Here is a 17,530-nt window from a genome sequence, read left to right on the forward strand (position 1 = left end):
AAGTCACCTCCAGCCAAGTTCTGGTTAGAAAACCTGATTTTCTCCCTAACCCAGAGCTGTTACATTCTACAACCCCTCCCCCTCCGCCCCCCCCCCCCGCCCCCCCAAATCCTCCAGCCAGGGGACACTGCCTTAAATCCTGGATCATGATACATTAAGGGTTTTGTTTATACCTGCTCCAGTCCTTTGTGGTTCACTTTCCCAAGCTGATCTCCAAAACTGTCTTTTACATAAAAGGAGAGCAGGCTTTGCAGTGCCCAGGTGTGCTAAGAGAGACAGAAAGGGTGCAGGGTGCTGACACGCCGTGTTTTGGACCAGAGTTGCTCCACCAGCTCCGTAGAAATAGCACTTATAATGCACAGCCTTTAACACATCTGTGAGTAGCTTGAGAACAAAAATCCAGCAGTAGATCTCTTTGTACCAGTGATGAAACTCAGTGAGACCCAGTTTCTTCTGCAATGGGGAACAGCCACACACACATTTACCGCTCACCCAGTGGCAAACTGAGAGTCTACGTTTCACTAGGTTTTGGGGAGCTGGGCTGGGATTTTCTGTGCACTGACAAGCTGGTGAATGAGGGCTGATCTCATCCCCTTCCCCTCTGCCGCAGTGAGGAAAGCATCTGCCAGGGCAGAGGCTGTGACCTATATTCTGGTGCTGATCATCACTTGTCAGCACTTCTTTTTTTTGGGCTGAAAAAGGCAGAGGATGGCCAAATTTGCACAGAGCTCCATGCATGTGCTGTGAGCATCAATCCCACGACCCAAAATGCACCGGGGAAATGAGACCTCAGCCCTTTCAGCAAAGCGTGCTTTGCTTTAAAGATCTTGACGTGTGTGATCTCCTGGAGGAGAGATCTGAGCGGCGATAGTGCTGAGAAAGGAAGGATGTTTCGGCACTGGCACAGGTGAGGGAGGAGGTGCCATTCGGTTCAGCAGGAACCCTGTGCCGAAAAGATAATTTCAAGCTGAGCTGTGGTTTACCGCAGTGTCCTCGTGACTGGCGGGGTGCTCGGTGGCCGGCACAGCAGGGAACAGGCTCACTTTCCCACAGCCAGGGTGCGAGCAGGCACACGCATGCCCAAGTGATTCTCGCCTGCGCAGCTCCACTGGATCCCCCAGCTCTTTGGAGCCATCAGAGAGGAGGGTGAAAGCCACAAGCTGCTCAATGCACGAGGCTTTTCCTTGCTGGGTTTCCATTTATTTTCTTCCATGTGAGGAACATTTCTCAGCCCTTTCTGAAATGAAATCCGGACCCACCTTGGGCTGGATTCAGAGTTCTGTCCTGCAATGGCTGCATCCCAAGCTGCCCTCATGGGGGTCATGCTTGGCAAGGACCCATTTGCTGTCCTGTGGCTGCACTGGGAAACACACCAGCAGTATCACCACTGCCTGGCCTGGAAGGTGCAACCTAAATATCAGAGTTAAGCAAAATACTGACGTGGCTCATACTGAGGCCACGTGGTGAGACAGGCGGAGTGGCAGCAGGCGGCTCTGGGATTTGGGGGTTTCAGCTCTGCCTTGCAAAGCAGCTTACAAACAGCATGTCCAAGCTGGAGCGTGGATTAGAGGCAAAAACCATCTCTGTCCCCGCAGAATCTTGGCATGCCGGATCAACGCGCTCACTTGTCAGATCAGAAAGTGCCCTTGTCCCACCGAGATCTCCAGGGCTCCTGACCCCTGCATCAGCCTCCTGGTTGTGCTGCATTTTGCAGCATGGAACAGCCAAGCAAAATATCCCAAGGGCAGGAAGACCATGAGCAAATCCCGGCCTCCAGGAAAGCAGGTCTTGCTCCAGTGACTTTGGCTGAAGGGATGTTTCACAGCTCAGCGCCATGGGAACCCACCAGGTATGTTCATCTGGGAAGTGCCTCCCATCTGCAGTCACCTTTTAAAAATAAAACAACAAAAACCACAAAGAAACAACAACTAAAACAACCAACCAAAAAATCCTAAGTCAACCTCAATTTATTTTCATATGCTTGCACAAAAAATACAGCCTGGTTCATTAGAGACATGCAGTTTGTGAACCGAGGAGCTGGGCACCTATCACCTCTTCCTAGCTCTTTTTAGAAATGGGCTACGTTCCTACAGACTGCATCCATCACAGCATCTTTATATCTTCCCCAGGGGTGCACAGTGTGTTTTACAGATCTGGGAGAACTATTCTAACTAACAGCCACCTCTGTTAGGTGCAGGCACAGTCACAACAAGACATTTACTTTTCAGCCTGGCAGAGGCAGCCCTGGACAGAGCAGCTGGGATAGAGTTGCCCCCACAGTGAGCAAGGTGTGGGGACATATCCACTGGCCATGGCAGAGTCCTGGCCTTCAGGAGGTCTTCAGAAGGGGCTTACAGCCTTGGGCTACTGAACGCATCCACAGCTTCTCCCCTGAGAACTAGTCCAGCCTAGAGCTGAATATTTTGCCCCCAGGCTCACCTCTTCCCACCACAACTCCTATGGTGGGGGCTATCTGCTCCCATCATCTACCCACTCATGGGACACCAGACAAGCAGATCTGTCCTTACTGGAACTGCAGATGTAAAGCTGGGAGCAATGGAAGCTCTTTAAGCATGCCATTAACACCACTTTTTGGGGACAGGCTTTGTGGCACTGGTGGGCTCAGCCAAGTGATGTTTGCTGGGTGGAACTTAAAGCAACTGTGAGTTAAAAGGCTTCAAGCATTTATGACCCAGTCTTTCCCTGTGATGAGGAAGACAATAAAGCTGAAATCCTTTAATTCAGCTGAAGTATTTGGGCTACTGGAAGGATACGTTTTGATAGATTGGCACGCTATTGGGAATGCTGGGAGCAATTAGCCTTTGCTGCTCATCATGATTCAAGTTCTGTCAGGATTCTGGCCTTAAAACCTCTGAATCTGTGATTTGTTTATTATTGGATATTTTGAAGTCTAATAATGACCAAAGCTGTAAGATTGCTGAAAGGATGCGGTTAGAAACATCTCCACTTATCTGTCATTTGTGGTATTTAAGTCCGCCTCTGTTACCAGAGCACTGTGAATGCATCGTTACTCCTTGAAGCATGCCTCTTTATGAGGCAGCTAGAGGAACAATGCAGCATTGGGTCAAAGATGGCTTATTTTCTGTTTTCTGCATGTCACACACTTTTCAGGATTGATCTTTATTTGGATTTTCAGTAGTTTGGCTCAATTCCATTCAAAATTGAAGGAGGGGATGGAAGTGCAAGTTTAGTGTGGCTTAATGCAAAATCTCTGTGTAGGATGGATGGCTTGGATGAAAGGATATTGGTGGGATGGGTCCCCACAAACCATCACCATCGTCACCACCAGCAACAGCTGGCCCCACTGTCATGGTGGCACCTTCCAGAGGAACTGTGTACCCAGTGGTAAACCCTCTTGTATGTTCCAGCACCACAGAATAAATGTTTTTCCTTTGGCAACCAGTTCCTGGAGGATGCCTAGGCCTGGATGGAAGCTGAGGAGCAAATCTGAAAAATGTGGCTTGGTTGCTTTTGTACGCCATCCTCAGTGAGCTATGGTTCATTAATTAAGGTTTTCCAGCACTGCAATATCAAACTGCTTCAGCTTGGACTTTGGTTGCTTCTGAGCTCTCACTAGATCAAGGCAATACTAAATTCCTCACCTGATTAGATTTATTCCATGACCATGTGGCTCTTCTTGGCTACCTTCATCCTTGCAAGACAGGAGTTCATGTGTTCTTGTAAAAAATTTGTGCACATAAATGCTCACCACTCTTTCCTGTTTCTGAGCAACATGCAGTGATGGAAACCTAAGGGTTTGGAGCTGATTGATGCCTACGCAATAATAAAATGTAGTTTTAAACTTGGGTTCTGCAAGGAAAGAAGAAATAAATCAAGGAAACCAGCTGGTGTCATGAAATATCCTTCAAAGATATTTTTAAAATTAACTTAAACCTTAAACTTTGGTGTCACTTAAAATACTCTATTAGAAATGGTCAAATGCAGCAGTAAAGTACTGTGTTCAGCTGCCAAGAATGCAGGATGTTAGATTTTTGTGAAATGTGGGGATTTAAGAAAGAGAGGCTTAACTGTACTTCTTTAGTGGGTGCAGGGTTAAAATTTTGCCTGCTGTAAATAATATTTTGATAATTTTAGTGCTGGAGTACAAAGAGGTGCTGAACTTGTGACGCATGACTGATGAGGAAGGGCAAGTTAAAATCAAATTTAGAATAAATGATTTGTTAATTTCTAAGCACTTTCAAAATTAATTTCCCAGAAACACCGTTTCGCAGCTTAGAAATACTTGAAACTGTGACAGATAGTATTTTCAACACAATTACACTTGCTGTTTATTATTTTAGGATTTTAAATCAAATTCCTTGTTCATTCATTCACACGTGTATTTATGTACTTCCCTAGATCTGCCTCTGTATTTCTACACCAGTTTCACAAAAAAAAAGTAAAAAAAAAAGTAAAAAAGTATAGAGCTTCTAGAATTCACCTTGCTTTCAAACCGTTTACTTCAAGTGAGTTTTTATGGAGGCAATGATTTAACTCTAAGCCAGAAACGTCCGCAGTTTTCTTATTAACATGCTGCCATGGAATACATGTCAATTACCTCTCCTCCTCCTCCTCCTTTGCCAGAGAAAGCAGCTAACCCACCTTCCACCTTGGCAGCTCCTACCTGACTGCTCACTCACCTGGAGGGAGGAAAAAGCTGCTCCTCATGCAAGGCAGCCGTAATACGCTAGTGGCTCTCCAACCTGGCAAATACTGAACTATTTAAAGTGCATCTCTTTTCTTGGCTGGCGTGCTTTACTCTGTTAAACTCGTGTTACGGTCCAGATGTCAAGGTAAGTCCCAAGATGCCTTTGGTACAGCAGCCCTATTTCTATGAGAGCATTAGAAACATGGACAGTGTCTATTTCACCTTTTCTCCATCCTTTCTTCTTCCAGCACTGCTGGGCTGATGTTGCTTGGACCACAGCCAACACAGGTACCATCGTTTCAGCGGCACATCATTTCCAGCAGCAGCATCAAGCTGTTGAAATAAATGAGCTCTTCCACCACCCTGCAAATGGGGCTCCAGAACACTGTAGGTTAAGAGAGCTGGGTGGCAGAGAACTACAATCCCTCACTTAAAGTTTCCCATACTTGGAGAAATAGACTTTGAGTAGATGTTAGACTTTGTGTAGGCCATCCAATTTGAGAAGCACAGCAAGGCATGCCCCATCACTGATTCATCATGGCCACACCTGTGACCACTGCTGATCTGCACTGACAGAAATGACCACGTGTCTATGACGCCTCTGTGATCAATCACACGTGTTCCTTCTTGTCATGTCCAGAGCTCCAAATACTCAGAACAGCTGTGAACTTTGTAGCTCCATGGGTTTTTATGCTCCTTTAGGTTGGGCTTTTCTCCTTGACATAATTTTCATATGCTGTAAAAGCATCAGGAGATCTGACAAGGCTGCTGGAACTTAGTGGCTCTGACTGGGGATTTCAAGCAAAGCAACCACTCATAAAGCACAGATCCTAGAAAATTCAATTAAGTTCCATTCCAAGAATTATTACAATATACCAATAAATCTTCCTTTATTACTTTATTAATTTCTGCAAGATAGAGGCTAGTGGTGTTAATACTAAACTAGAATGCAATCTATCATAGTTAAATCCATCATAAATCTAGACTATGTTTAGCAGATAACTGAAATTGTTATAAATGAGACTTCACAGCCTCTGCAAGACTCATGGCAGAATCTATGCAGCCATCAAAGTTGGAACAAGTAAATCCATCGCCCCCACAAATCAGGAGAGGTTGAGTATGAAGAATCATGTGTCCTGGACAATTGGGCACAGATTTTGTAACCTGAAAAAGAAAAGCATATAGGAGATGGAAAAGAAAGTCATTTTATTTACCTGAATTCCATGCCAGAAAGAACAGTATTATAGAGAGACGAGCCTTCATATGAAGCACTCCTTCTATCCAGATCTTAGTTTCTAGCTTTAACAATCGAAGTGCTGTAGTAAAATATTTATCTCGTGGATTTAAATAATTAGAATAAAGCTTTCCTGCATATGGAAATTTTACAGCCCTGTCCCGTCTTATTCTGAATCTGTTGTAGAAGAAATAAAGCCTGATCCTGGACAGAGGAAGTGTGGAGATCTCTAAGCCAAAAGGAATGATGGTTACTTCCGACTTATCAATCAATTCCACTCTTGACCAAGATCTTGACCTGCTGGCCTCATGGCCTGAACTGTTGTTAGCACACATAAAATCAATACACTGAGTAAACAGAAATTCTGGGGGATTTGACTACTATGTTTCTATAGATGTTGGCTTTATTTGCTTTCTCTCAAGTTGAACTAACCGGGGTTTTGCTGTCCTTCATCATCTGAGAATACAGCTGCAAGAAAATGTGCAACTGTTAATACAGCAAAGACATTTAATCCAAATAAACCAAGTCCTCTGCTCTCTAAACTCACAAAAAGGGCAAGCACAGGAACCAGGCACTAACAGCACCACGTTGGAAATCCGGCCAAGCACGTGGGCCAAATCTTGTGGTCCTACAAGAGCCACCACTCATGACACAGCAGCACAGAAAAGCCAGTGTATTTTTATATTATTCCAGGGAGCTCCCTTGATTTAGGATCCCTGTGATGCCATGCCGTGACTTAATGGACAGCAGGTCAGTAACAATGAACCACAGAGAAGCCAACAGAGACTCACATAATCTGCCTCTGTTCCTTTTCCCTACGTATTTACTCTCTGTTGGTTCTTCTGAGATCCGTCGGGTGGGATGGCAGGGCTGGAGAAGGAAGAGGAGCCTGCCATTTCTGAGAGAGCCTGCAATGCAATCGGCTTGACCAGATGACCTTCCCAGATGGGAAGTGAGGAATGACTGTCATGATGACCTGTATGTGCTCCATGCATACATCTTGGGACTACCCACGTGGACTCTAGCTCTCCTGCGTTGATCTCCTCTTTTATCAGAGTAGAGTAGCACAAAAGCTTTTTAGATATCACCAGAGATACAATCAACACTTTGTAAATAACATGATGACAAGTTCTGAACAAGGTTGCTTTGATAAATATTTAATGTCATTCTCAATGCATGAACCGTATTTATTTAAAAAATAATATTCCAGGCACTATACCCTTGATTAAACTTGTATTTGTGGAGTGGCTTTTCTAAAATTTAACAGACTTCACTTTACCAGTATCTATTAACCTGAAGCTGCATCTAACTCATGGAGAAAAGATCTCTTTTCAGTATTGTACTTTATGACAAATTTCAATGTGTGTCAAACAGCAGAGTAAACGCACAAAGCACTTGTGTTTTAACCATGCTTTGCTGTGTCAGATGTCATTCTCAACTGTTTCAAACCTATGTACAAAGACCGAATGTCCACATTGTACCAAGTCAGTACATCCTAGAGCAGCACTGATGTATCTCAGAAAGGAGGTAAGTAGCAGGAGCAGCACTGGTAAGCATGACACCAAAGCAGGGTCAGTCAGAGAAAAAAAAGGATGAGAAGATGACGGAGAGCTTGATGATGTAGCGATAAGGGAAGGAAGGTGGGAATTATGACAAAAGGAATGACAAAACAAGACCCATAAGGATGAAATGTTGAAATAGAAGAAAAATATCTAGAATGACAGAGAGGGAAAAAAGAAGCACAACAATAGAGTAGAAACAGAGATCAAACCACAGAGATCATATAGCATGATATGGAGAATGCAATTTTCTTTCCATCACTCCTTTATTTTCTGCCTTATTTTTGGTCCAAAGATATGTTTTGGATTCCTGTGCAGTAAACCGTTACTGTGTCCCATTGTCCAAGCATTAGCTCCAGTGAACAAGATCTGGAGTCCAAGATATCTTGTTGAGCCTAGGGGATTTTTCCATTGACTCACATGCAGATTACCATTGGCAAGAAAAAGACCCATAGCCTGAGAGCTGCCATGGAGATCAGTGCAGTACCAAAAATGATTCTCACTAAAAAAGCATTAGTTTTAGCCTGCACACATATGCATATGTAGAGAGGAAACGTGAGACGTAATGCACAGGTGTACGTTGCCAACAGCAGACACTGTGAGTCTAGCCAAGTCTAACCAAAAATTCCCAGACAGTCATAAATGCAGGGGAACAAGAAGCCAGCAGAATGGATCCACTCTCCCAGCAGCAGAAGGGTCACAAACATGGACAAGGAAGACATGCAGCATTACAGGAACTGAAAGTAGCAGGGGGCTGAATTCTAGCCACTGCCATGCTTCTAGCTGCCTTTTCCAAGAACACATCATCTGCCAAACACCCACATTTATGTTACTGGCTGTACTGTGTGTTACCAGAGTGTTAGCATCTTCTTTAAAGGATGAAAGTACCTGAAATGAATTTGTAGCCAGTTGTGATCCACTCATTCATCTATTACTCAAGTTGATGGAGGAGTCTAGCTGTGTACTGTCAATCTGTCAAGAGATCTTCTTTCTCTAACTTTACATCAGCAGCTAATTTATGCCTACAATTTTCTAATAGATCGACGGCACAGAGCACAAACAATGAAGAAAGGTTTAGCAGAAAAAGGCTTCTGGAGTGTTCTTCCATCTTTAATACCCAATGCTTTTTCAATGCTGGCTGTACTAAACAGTTTCTGATTTGTCATATTGATCAAAGGATCGATACTTTGACATCTCAGACTGCATCTCTTTGCCTGTGTGGCAAGACTATGCTCAATATAGTAATGTTATACAATAATAGTAATATAGGAGTAATCATAGATAGAGTGACTGCGAAGAGGAATGATTCTGTCCCTTCTTTGAGTTCCTCTAAAGGTGCTGTCCAAAATGAATTCCAAATTACCTTCAGCTACATGGCCCAGCCTGTTCCATCTCCAACCTTGGAAGACTTCAAGGCTCAGCTAGACAAAGCCACGGTGGAGCTTGATCCAGTGTTGACAACAGTTCTGCTTTGAGCAAAAGGTTGGACTAGAGACCTGAAGAGATCCTTTTGGAGGTCTTCTCTAAAGAGGTCCAATTTCTGTGATTCAGTGCTCTGCCAACCTCACTTATACATATAAAGTGACTCTGTCAAAGGAACATGGTGGCTGGAAAGCTGCTGGCTCTGAATGCTAATAGTGTCTTATTGCAATTAAAGCAGGGGATACAGAATTGCAGCTGTGCTGCTAAGTAGTGTCAGTAGATGTTTGGAAGTCCTAATCCCTCATCTGCCATGGATAATTGTAGTGTCTGTGCTTTAATCCCAGGATTGTGTTTGGTGATGTGAAGGATGCTACAGATGGATTTAATTAACAAGCAGGATAAATCCAGTCTGAAAGAGTCAGGGGAAAGATGCACTCATCAGTTCCCTTTGCTTCCGTGGAAACATCTTATTATAATTGAAAGTACAGATAGCTTTAAGAGAAAAAGGGAGCTCTGTCTCAGATATTTAATTTAGGCAGGGATTATTTTATAGGGTCCCCACCTGGCGATAGAGATCTCTTGTTGAGATAACTGATCTGACCTATGCTAACTTATTTGCAACTTAAGATATGTCCACATTCATCCACCGAGTTAAAGATTGGTGATAATTCTTCCTGTGACACAGACATAAAACACAAGCAGATGCTGAAATAGGTGATTTTGATTAGTAGCAGCATAGTATAGTAAGCAACAATGGCAGAAGAAAGTGGGAAGAACTGTAAGTTGTACAGTGTTTTGGTCTTTGAGAAAATAACAGATAATTGTCCAGTAATATGATGTCTGAATCTAATTTTTAAATAGGGGAACCAGGATGCACACGTAGTGATTTAGAAAGATGATAAATTTGAAGCAATTGTGGAAAATAAGAGTTCATTCCTGTTCCAACTACCTCTAAAAGATGAAGCAATAGGTATAAATTTATAATAAATGTTCTCTGACCATAAGGAAAGAAATTAATTTGCTATGATTCAGGAAGCATAGGTCTTTGATGAAATATCATTTTAATATGAGGAATCTAAAACATGAAATTATACATTAAGATCATCTTTATACGTCAACTGATAACAAATACTATGTACTGAGAAGTGATTTGCAAACTACCAATACCTAACTCACAGAAAAATAAACTTTGTGCTAACGAGACCAGGTTCTTAGATTGGACGGAGATCAAGGGCTATGAGCAGACTTCACAGCAGTCATCTAGAGTAACTTTTCCAGACTTCATAAAATGAAAAATTTTTAGGGAACTGCTTTATGTAAATATTTTGCATCAACTTCCACATTCAATTTCACCAGTGTAATTTAACTTAAGAGGCTTTGGGTAAACATGTAGATATACTCCAATACTTGAGGAAATTGCCAACAATTTCCTTGGATTTTTAAGAGAAGTCTGTAAAATATAAACATTTTGCTATTATTACCCTTAGGTAGTTTACTTTAGAATACTTATTGTATAGCATACTGTTAAATTGAACTGGGCCAAATAAAATAATAACAAATTTGGAGTATGTCCAAACACAAGAACTTCTGCTACTCTGTGGTAGGGTGGGAATTCTGCTAATAATATCACATATTTTCGGATGCAGAAGAGACAGACTTAGTCATATTTTTAAATACCAACAAAAATCCCAGTGAAGCATGTGGGATTTACTTCCTTCCTGTGCACTGCTCCCATTCCTATTTATCAGGAGTGTTGCATAACTTACCACTAAGCCAGGTCCACTATGTGAAAAGATTACTAGAAATGGTCTGGCTGTACCTGGCCAGCCTTGAATGCTGCTCAAGGCTACGTGGAGGAATGCAATAAGGATATCGAATGACTATATCCTTTCTTCTTGCTCCCTGAGGATGAAAACCACTGGACTGTAGGATCTCCTGTTTCTTGTGATGCCCTCTAAGTCTGTACTACGGCATTACCCAGGTGGCACCCTCCCAGCTGCTTGTTCGCCCATGGGTTACCTGTGAGTATCTCCATTTCTGACACTTGACACTAGCTGGTTTGGGCAGGGATGGCACAATGCTTTCCAGGTGGCTGAGAATTAACTGCTGTACCTCTGCAGGGTCTGAATCCAGGTGCTCACTCCCAAATGTCACAGTTGTGTGAACTACAACTGAAGGTCCAATTTCAGGAGACTCTGGAATAAAGAAGAGAGATACTTTTGAAAGATTACTCATTAATATTTGCCTTCCCTTGGTACTGCCCATTGTGCCTCTAGCCTAGAAGTCACTAAGAATCTTCAGCACCACCCTGTTCTTCCAGCTGCAAAAACACAAGGAATAACACCACAAGTTGTTCACGAGAAGTACAACTAAGAAATCCAGGCTTTTTGAAGAATTTGCAGTGGTTTTCTCATTGCAGTAATCCTGTATGTTCCTAGAGGAACCCCAAGGTATTCCCACACCCCACAGCTAGCAGCTGGACGAAGCAGTGTATGAAGTGAATACACTGGAAGCAAACTCTTCCTTTCCCCCATAGGTCTGACATTGGCACAAAGGCTTAAAAGACATCAGGGTGGCAAGGAAGACACAGTGACAACAGGACAGAGAGTCAGCATGACTGTATGCCCTTGCAAATACCATGAAGTGGCTGCCAAGAACTCGGGAGATCCAGCTGGCAAGCTGGCCGAATCCTGGCCTGGCTTCAAACCAGTCTGGCAAACAAAGTGCCACTGGACTCCTGCTGTAAACTGGGCCTGAAGCTCAGCAACAAATTAAGGCACTGGATGATGTTTTGTTTTGTTTTGTTTTGAGATGAAAATGAAACTCGCAAATGACAATTTGAAATTTTATCTCAGAATTTTGATTTTTTAAACATTTCCTTTAAAAGGGTGCAAATGGGCAGGAGAAGGTGCGCCATGCTCCGAGTGCTGCCATGTCGCTGCCCACTTTCCTGCTCTACTCCCTACCAGCCAGCAGCAGCCGCACAACTCAATTTTCACCAGGAGACTTCCAACCTGCCTGCAATTAAGCTTTGTGATGGAGCCAACGCATAAACAACTGAAAGCCTGTTGGTATAGTCCCACCACTTGTGCATGACCCGTTCCCCTGTGTGCTCTGCTCTTGCCCCATGCCTTGCTCCTCTTGGGTCTGCTGCAGGTCATGGGAGCAATCAGGGCCAGCAGGTGAGGACAACAATGCTGCAGGAGACCAAGGCATTACATGGGGCAAATGCCAGCATCATCTCTTTTGCCACTCAGCACAATCAAGTCGCACAGAAAGTATCTTGTAAACAGCAGTTAGATAGATCTGCAGTTACCAGGACACAGAGGAAGCAACCTTTCATGAACAACAATGAAGAAATTATCTTAGACACCTTTAATGGGACACTCTCTACAAGACAGATATACTAGAGTCGTGCACATGGAATCATCAGGAGACGAAAATGATCCTTAAGGCAAAGGACAAAAAAAAAAGAAGTGTTTGTTGCATTATTGTGAAAAACATCTGCTCACTCCATAATTGGCTGCATATTGGCCATGCAACACAATTTACATAGCTGAAAGATTCACAGATTCACAGATTTCTCTAGGTTGGAAGAGACCTCAAGATCATCGAGTCCAACCTCCGACCTAACACTAAGTACTCCACTAAACCATATCCCTAAGCTCTACATCTAAACGTCTTTTAAAGACCTCCAGGGATGGTGACTCCACCACCTCCCTGGGCAGCCCGTTCCAATGCTTAATAACCCTTTCGGTAAAGAAGTACTTCCTAACATCCAACCTAAAACTCCCCTGTCGCAACTTTAGCCCATTCCCCCTCGTCCTGTCACCAGGCACGTGGGAGAATAGACCAACCCCCACCTCTCTACAGCCTCCTTTCAGGTAACTGTAGAGAGCGATGAGGTTGCCCCTGAGCCTCCTCTTCTCCAGGCTGAACAAGCCCAGCTCCCTCAGCCGCTCCTCGTAAGACTTGTTCTCCAGACCCCTCACCAGCTTGGTCGCCCTTCTCTGGACTCGCTCGAGCACGTCCATGTCCTTCCTGTAGCGAGGGGCCCAGAACTGAACACAGTACTCGAGGTGCGGCCTCACCAGAGCCGAGTACAGGGGCACAATCACTTCCCTCGACCTGCTGGCCACACTGCTTCTTATACAGGCCAGGATGCCGTTGGCCTTCTTGGCCACCTGAGCACACTGCTGGCTCATATTCAGCCGACTATCCACCAATACTCCCAGGTCCTTCTCGGCCAGGCAGCTTTCCAGCCACTCATCTCCCAGCCTGTAGCTCTGCTTGGGGTTGTTGCAGCCCAGGTGCAGGACCCGGCACTTGGCCTTGTTGAACTTCATGCAGTTGACCTCAGCCCATCGCTCCAGCCTATCCAGATCCTCCTGCAGAGCCTTCCTGCCCTCGAGCAGATCGACACACGCACTTAGCTTGGTGTCGTCTGCAAACTTACTGAGGGTGCACTGGACGCCCTCATCCAGATCATCAATAAAGACATTAAAGAGGACCGGCCCCAGTACCGAGCCCTGGGGGACTCCACTAGTGACCGGCCTCCAACCAGATTTGACTCCATTCACCACAACTCTCTGGGCCCGGCCATCCAGCCAGTTTCTAACCCAGCGAAGCGTACGCCAGTCCAAGCCCCGAGCAGCCAGTTTCTCGAGGAGAATGTTGTGGGGAACGGTGTCAAAAGCCTTACTGAGGTCAAGGTAGACCACGTCCACAGCCTTTCCCTCATCCACCAAGCGCGTCACTTGGTCATAGAAGGAGATCAGGTTCGTCAAGCAGGACCTGCCTTTCATAAACCCATGCTGACTGGGCTACAATAAAGCTAATACTTTACTTTCAGGGATGGGGAGAGGGGAAACAGAAGCCAGGGCAGGTTGGCTTGATAAAACAGTGCTTCCTCTTGGCCTGCCCACATGAACCCAATTTTAGTTTTGTTGCTCTAGCAACTTCCAGGACATCAGCATGTGGTCTACAAGCAAGCATGTCTACATGCAAGTTTTGGGGAGCATTAAAGCTTCAACACAACTTCTCTCCTCGGGCAAATACGTGCAAGTGAGCAAAAGTCAAAGAAAGTAATTTCTCCCTTAATAATACACCTAGCTGCAGCACAGGGGGAAGAAGCAAAGGCAGTTCAAGTGCTATTGCTAATCCCAGCAGACCTGGAGATAGCTGGGATTAGCAATAGCTTCGTTATCGCTGGGGTAGGTAGTTTATGGGTTCTCTGTAGCAAGCTACTTCTGTCCACACCAGAGTGTTGGCTTGTCACCTTGCAGACTTGCTCATTCATGCTACAGTCCCTGTATCTTCCCTTTTTCATGGATGTCCTTTATAAGATCCAGACAGATACCTCCTGCACCGTGAGCAGAGTGGGAACATGATGTCAGTCATGGCCATGACTGCATGTGGCTTCCTCTAGTCGAAACTCCTTGATATTTAAAAACATGTCAATCATCTATCTTTCCACCAATAAAATCGAATAAAAATAACACAAGGGCATGAGGACAGCCAATAAGAGAATTTCCCTATAATACGGGATTTTAAGGCTCGGTGATTTCCCTGTGCCAAGGCACTATGAAGACCCAGCAGATCCTTGTGTTAGTCCTTCCTGCTGGGACTGTTCCACTTTGAATGAGCCAGATGCATTTGGAGGAGCAAGGGCATGACCTGGATTCTGCTGTATTTCAGCTGAGGGACTGAATTCACAAAGCTGGTAGTTAAATTAAGTGATTCCCTCTCACCCCATTAACCAGAAACACCCTCCTTTGGAAAGCAGAAAGCCTTTTCCAGCTAAACCTTTGTTTGAACTACCATATATTCTTAGAAAATATATTTGTTTCAGCAAATGAGCATTTTCTGACCAAAGAATCCACATGGGAAGAGGCAGTTGAACACTTTCCAACCAGTTCTGGCCATTGCATATCAGGCTTGATCAAAATCTTTATGTTTAATTTGTCAGTGAGGATATAGAGGCCTCCTCCTTCAAGAAGACAGCATATTCCAGCTTTTAAAAGCAACATAAATTTCCTTCTCTGGAAAACTTTGGGCTGATCATTTCAGATTACACTACTGAGGCACAGCAGGACCAAGTCCCAGCATCACAGCATGAATGAAAGTGATGGCTTTCGCTTCAACTGGAAGGATCCCTTCATTGAGTCTCTTTCTTGGGTGGGCCAGCTCAGCCAACACTTACTCTTGAGAACTGGGAAAATGTGGAAAAATGGGTAGGGAGCTGTTTCCTGGTTTTGGTCAGGAACGCACTGTGAGGCCACACCTGAAAGCACCAAGCCATGGTGCTGCCTTTTCTTAACATTCTCTTTTTCCAAGTGAGGCATTTGTAAGAGCAGATCACTTCCTCAATTCGGCTTACAGGCTCTACTTTCAGCAAGTACCACATCTCTTTTCCTGGGTGGTTTCCTGAAGCGTCCAGAGACTTTTAGTTTGTTTCCTATTTTAATAGAAAAAATAACTTAAATAAGTCTTAGCCATCGGGGGTGAAAAGGCCCATGATCTCCACAGGAAATGGATTTGGGATGAGGCAGAGCAGATCTGGGGACTGAGACTGTATAGTGAAACAAGGTCTACCCTTGCCTAGAAGCAGAGACTCAACCAAAGAAAGCATCTTCTTCCCCAAGCTCTGATGAACTGATTGCCTGAGTCTAACATCCAGCCTTAGACTCGTCTTCCAGAGATTCCTCCTGCCGCCCCCAAGCCTGATTTCGTAGGCTAGAACAGGACATCTGTTCACATCAGCTTTTCCAAATGTCTGGAAAATCCACGGGAATGCTACTCAGTCTGTCCTTCTCATTTTCAGATGGAAAACAGGTATTCTAAATCTGACATTTCTACGCAGAGACTGTCAGGGACAGAAGACCAAGTGGGGAAGCCTATGGGGTACCTTGGGATTTATTAGAGTGCACATGGTATTTGGCAAATTCTTCCACGCAAACTTGGTAAAAAGGCTCATTAAAAGATGTCTAAGCATTTTAATAACATAAATATTCATTGCTTGCTGTGACTTGTTGTAGCCAATGATTCTTGGACAGGGCCTGCTTCTTCCAAATCTCTCATCTCTTCCATAGCATGTACAAAACAAGTTTCAGGAGAACAGGCAGTTCGCTGAGTTTTTAATTCCTCCTTCAAGCTACTCATAGCTTGGAGAGCTTCCAGAGGCCACTGAGTCACAGCCTTCCAGTATTGAAATACGCAGACTGCAGGGATCAAGTTTAGCCTCAAGCCCTTTTCTTTTCTTTCTTTCTTTCCTTTTTTTCTTTTTTTTTTTTCCTACAAAAATGCTGGCCAACAGAAAAGTTTAAAATAGATTTTTCCCTGAAAGCAATGGGGGTATCTCAGCGTTGATACCTTAGAGCTCTCACATCAGGTATGAATGACTGTTCATCTGTCGCAGGAGTAAAACTGGCACTTTCCTCCCAGTGTGTTTAGATCAGGCTGCAACAGCTAGCTAAAAAACCAAGGTTTCTGGCAGGACTTTTCCATGAGATTTTAATTTTCTTTATTTGTGGCAAGATGCGAGCAGTCTATGGCCATGCTAGCAGATGATGAAGTAGCATGCAAGATGTAGCAAGCCAGAGAACTCTCAGCAAAGTGAAGGGTAATGATCTGAAGGCAAATGGAAGCAGCATAAAAGCTTTCATCTGCTCCCAGTTCTCCCCCCTCTCATCCCAGCTGCACGGCAATTAATCCGATCAGTTGATGTGGTGGAAGGCATAAGACACTGGGTAGATCAGAGCGAGTGTGAGACAGCAGAGTTGGCTGGAGCTTATGCCTACTTAACTAGCAAGCAGCCGCTCAGCCAGTGTTGGCAGAGTCCTTGCCATCCGGAGTTGCTGAGGGATCCCACCAAAAACTCAGCTGCAGCAAGCTTGTGCCTGGTGCTCCTTCGTCTGCTGCACGGTCAGCCCAACAGGGTGTGCGCCTGCCCCAGCCACTCTGGCCTGCCTCCACTCGCTCACAGCAGGAGGAAAGGGACTTTATTTGCACAGACCCCCCTGAGGTCGCAGTCAGGGAGGGAAGTGCTGGCAACATCTCGTGCAGCTGCAGCGACTTGTGCCCCAAGTTCAGACTCTCCTCTTCCCTATGGCATGTGGAAGATGGAGCGCAAATACTGCAGGTTTTCTTTGTTTTGGTGTTGGTTTTCTTCTTTTCCGCGTGAATTTCTTTTGCTCTGCTGCATCACACAGGACCAACACCAAGAGATGAAAAGTGAAGAACATAAGGATAAACACTTTCATGCTTCCATGTAAACAGAAAAGCACTGTGTGATCTTTGGCATATTGCCCTATCCAGCCAGCGTCCTGTCTGTGACAGTGAAGTTGTCACAGAAGTGACTACGTCCCTGCCTGGCCCCGCAGCAATGCTGGGGCTGTGTGGAACTTGCAGATTCTGAAGCTGCTGGCTCATGGGGATGAGGAGAGGGGCAGAGCCAGCCTCTGATGTGGGATCCAGATTTAACAAAACCTTCCTCCTTGGGATATCTTGGCCACCACGTTTTGGCTGCCATCACAGCCTACCTGCAGTCATTCTGAGCAGCCTGCAGGGCTGAACAGAGTAGTAGGAATGAAGAACAGTTCTCTTTTTTTTGTCTCAAAGTCAAAATATGAAGCTCCACCAGTCCCC

The 17,530-nt window shown here is 44.7% G+C and overlaps 1 protein-coding gene across 5 annotated transcripts in view; it reads right to left on the reverse strand.

The window, feature by feature from the left end:
- The window catches only part of RNLS (renalase, FAD dependent amine oxidase), a 106,439-nt gene that overhangs the window by 18,921 nt on the left and 69,988 nt on the right, over window positions 1–17,530 (reverse strand). For 2 of the 5 annotated variants that reach the window (XM_083844534.1, XM_083844532.1), the window contains 2 exons: window positions 10,904–11,079; window positions 5,553–5,833 (listed from right to left, as the gene is read on the reverse strand). In XM_083844534.1, coding sequence (XP_083700660.1) covers window positions 5,681–5,833; window positions 10,904–11,079 — 329 coding nt within the window. In that variant the 3' untranslated portion in view covers window positions 5,553–5,680. Of the gene's footprint in view, window positions 1–173; window positions 1,888–3,623; window positions 3,832–4,661; window positions 5,003–5,552; window positions 5,834–5,862; window positions 6,372–10,903; window positions 11,080–17,530 lie in introns of those variants that run through there. The other 3 variants (XR_014586873.1, XR_014586874.1, XM_083844533.1) reach the window with 3 other exon arrangements.

This window comes from Anser anser (genome assembly GCF_964211835.1).
Source record: "Anser anser genome assembly, chromosome: 7".
Lineage (NCBI taxonomy): Eukaryota > Metazoa > Chordata > Aves > Anseriformes > Anatidae > Anser > Anser anser.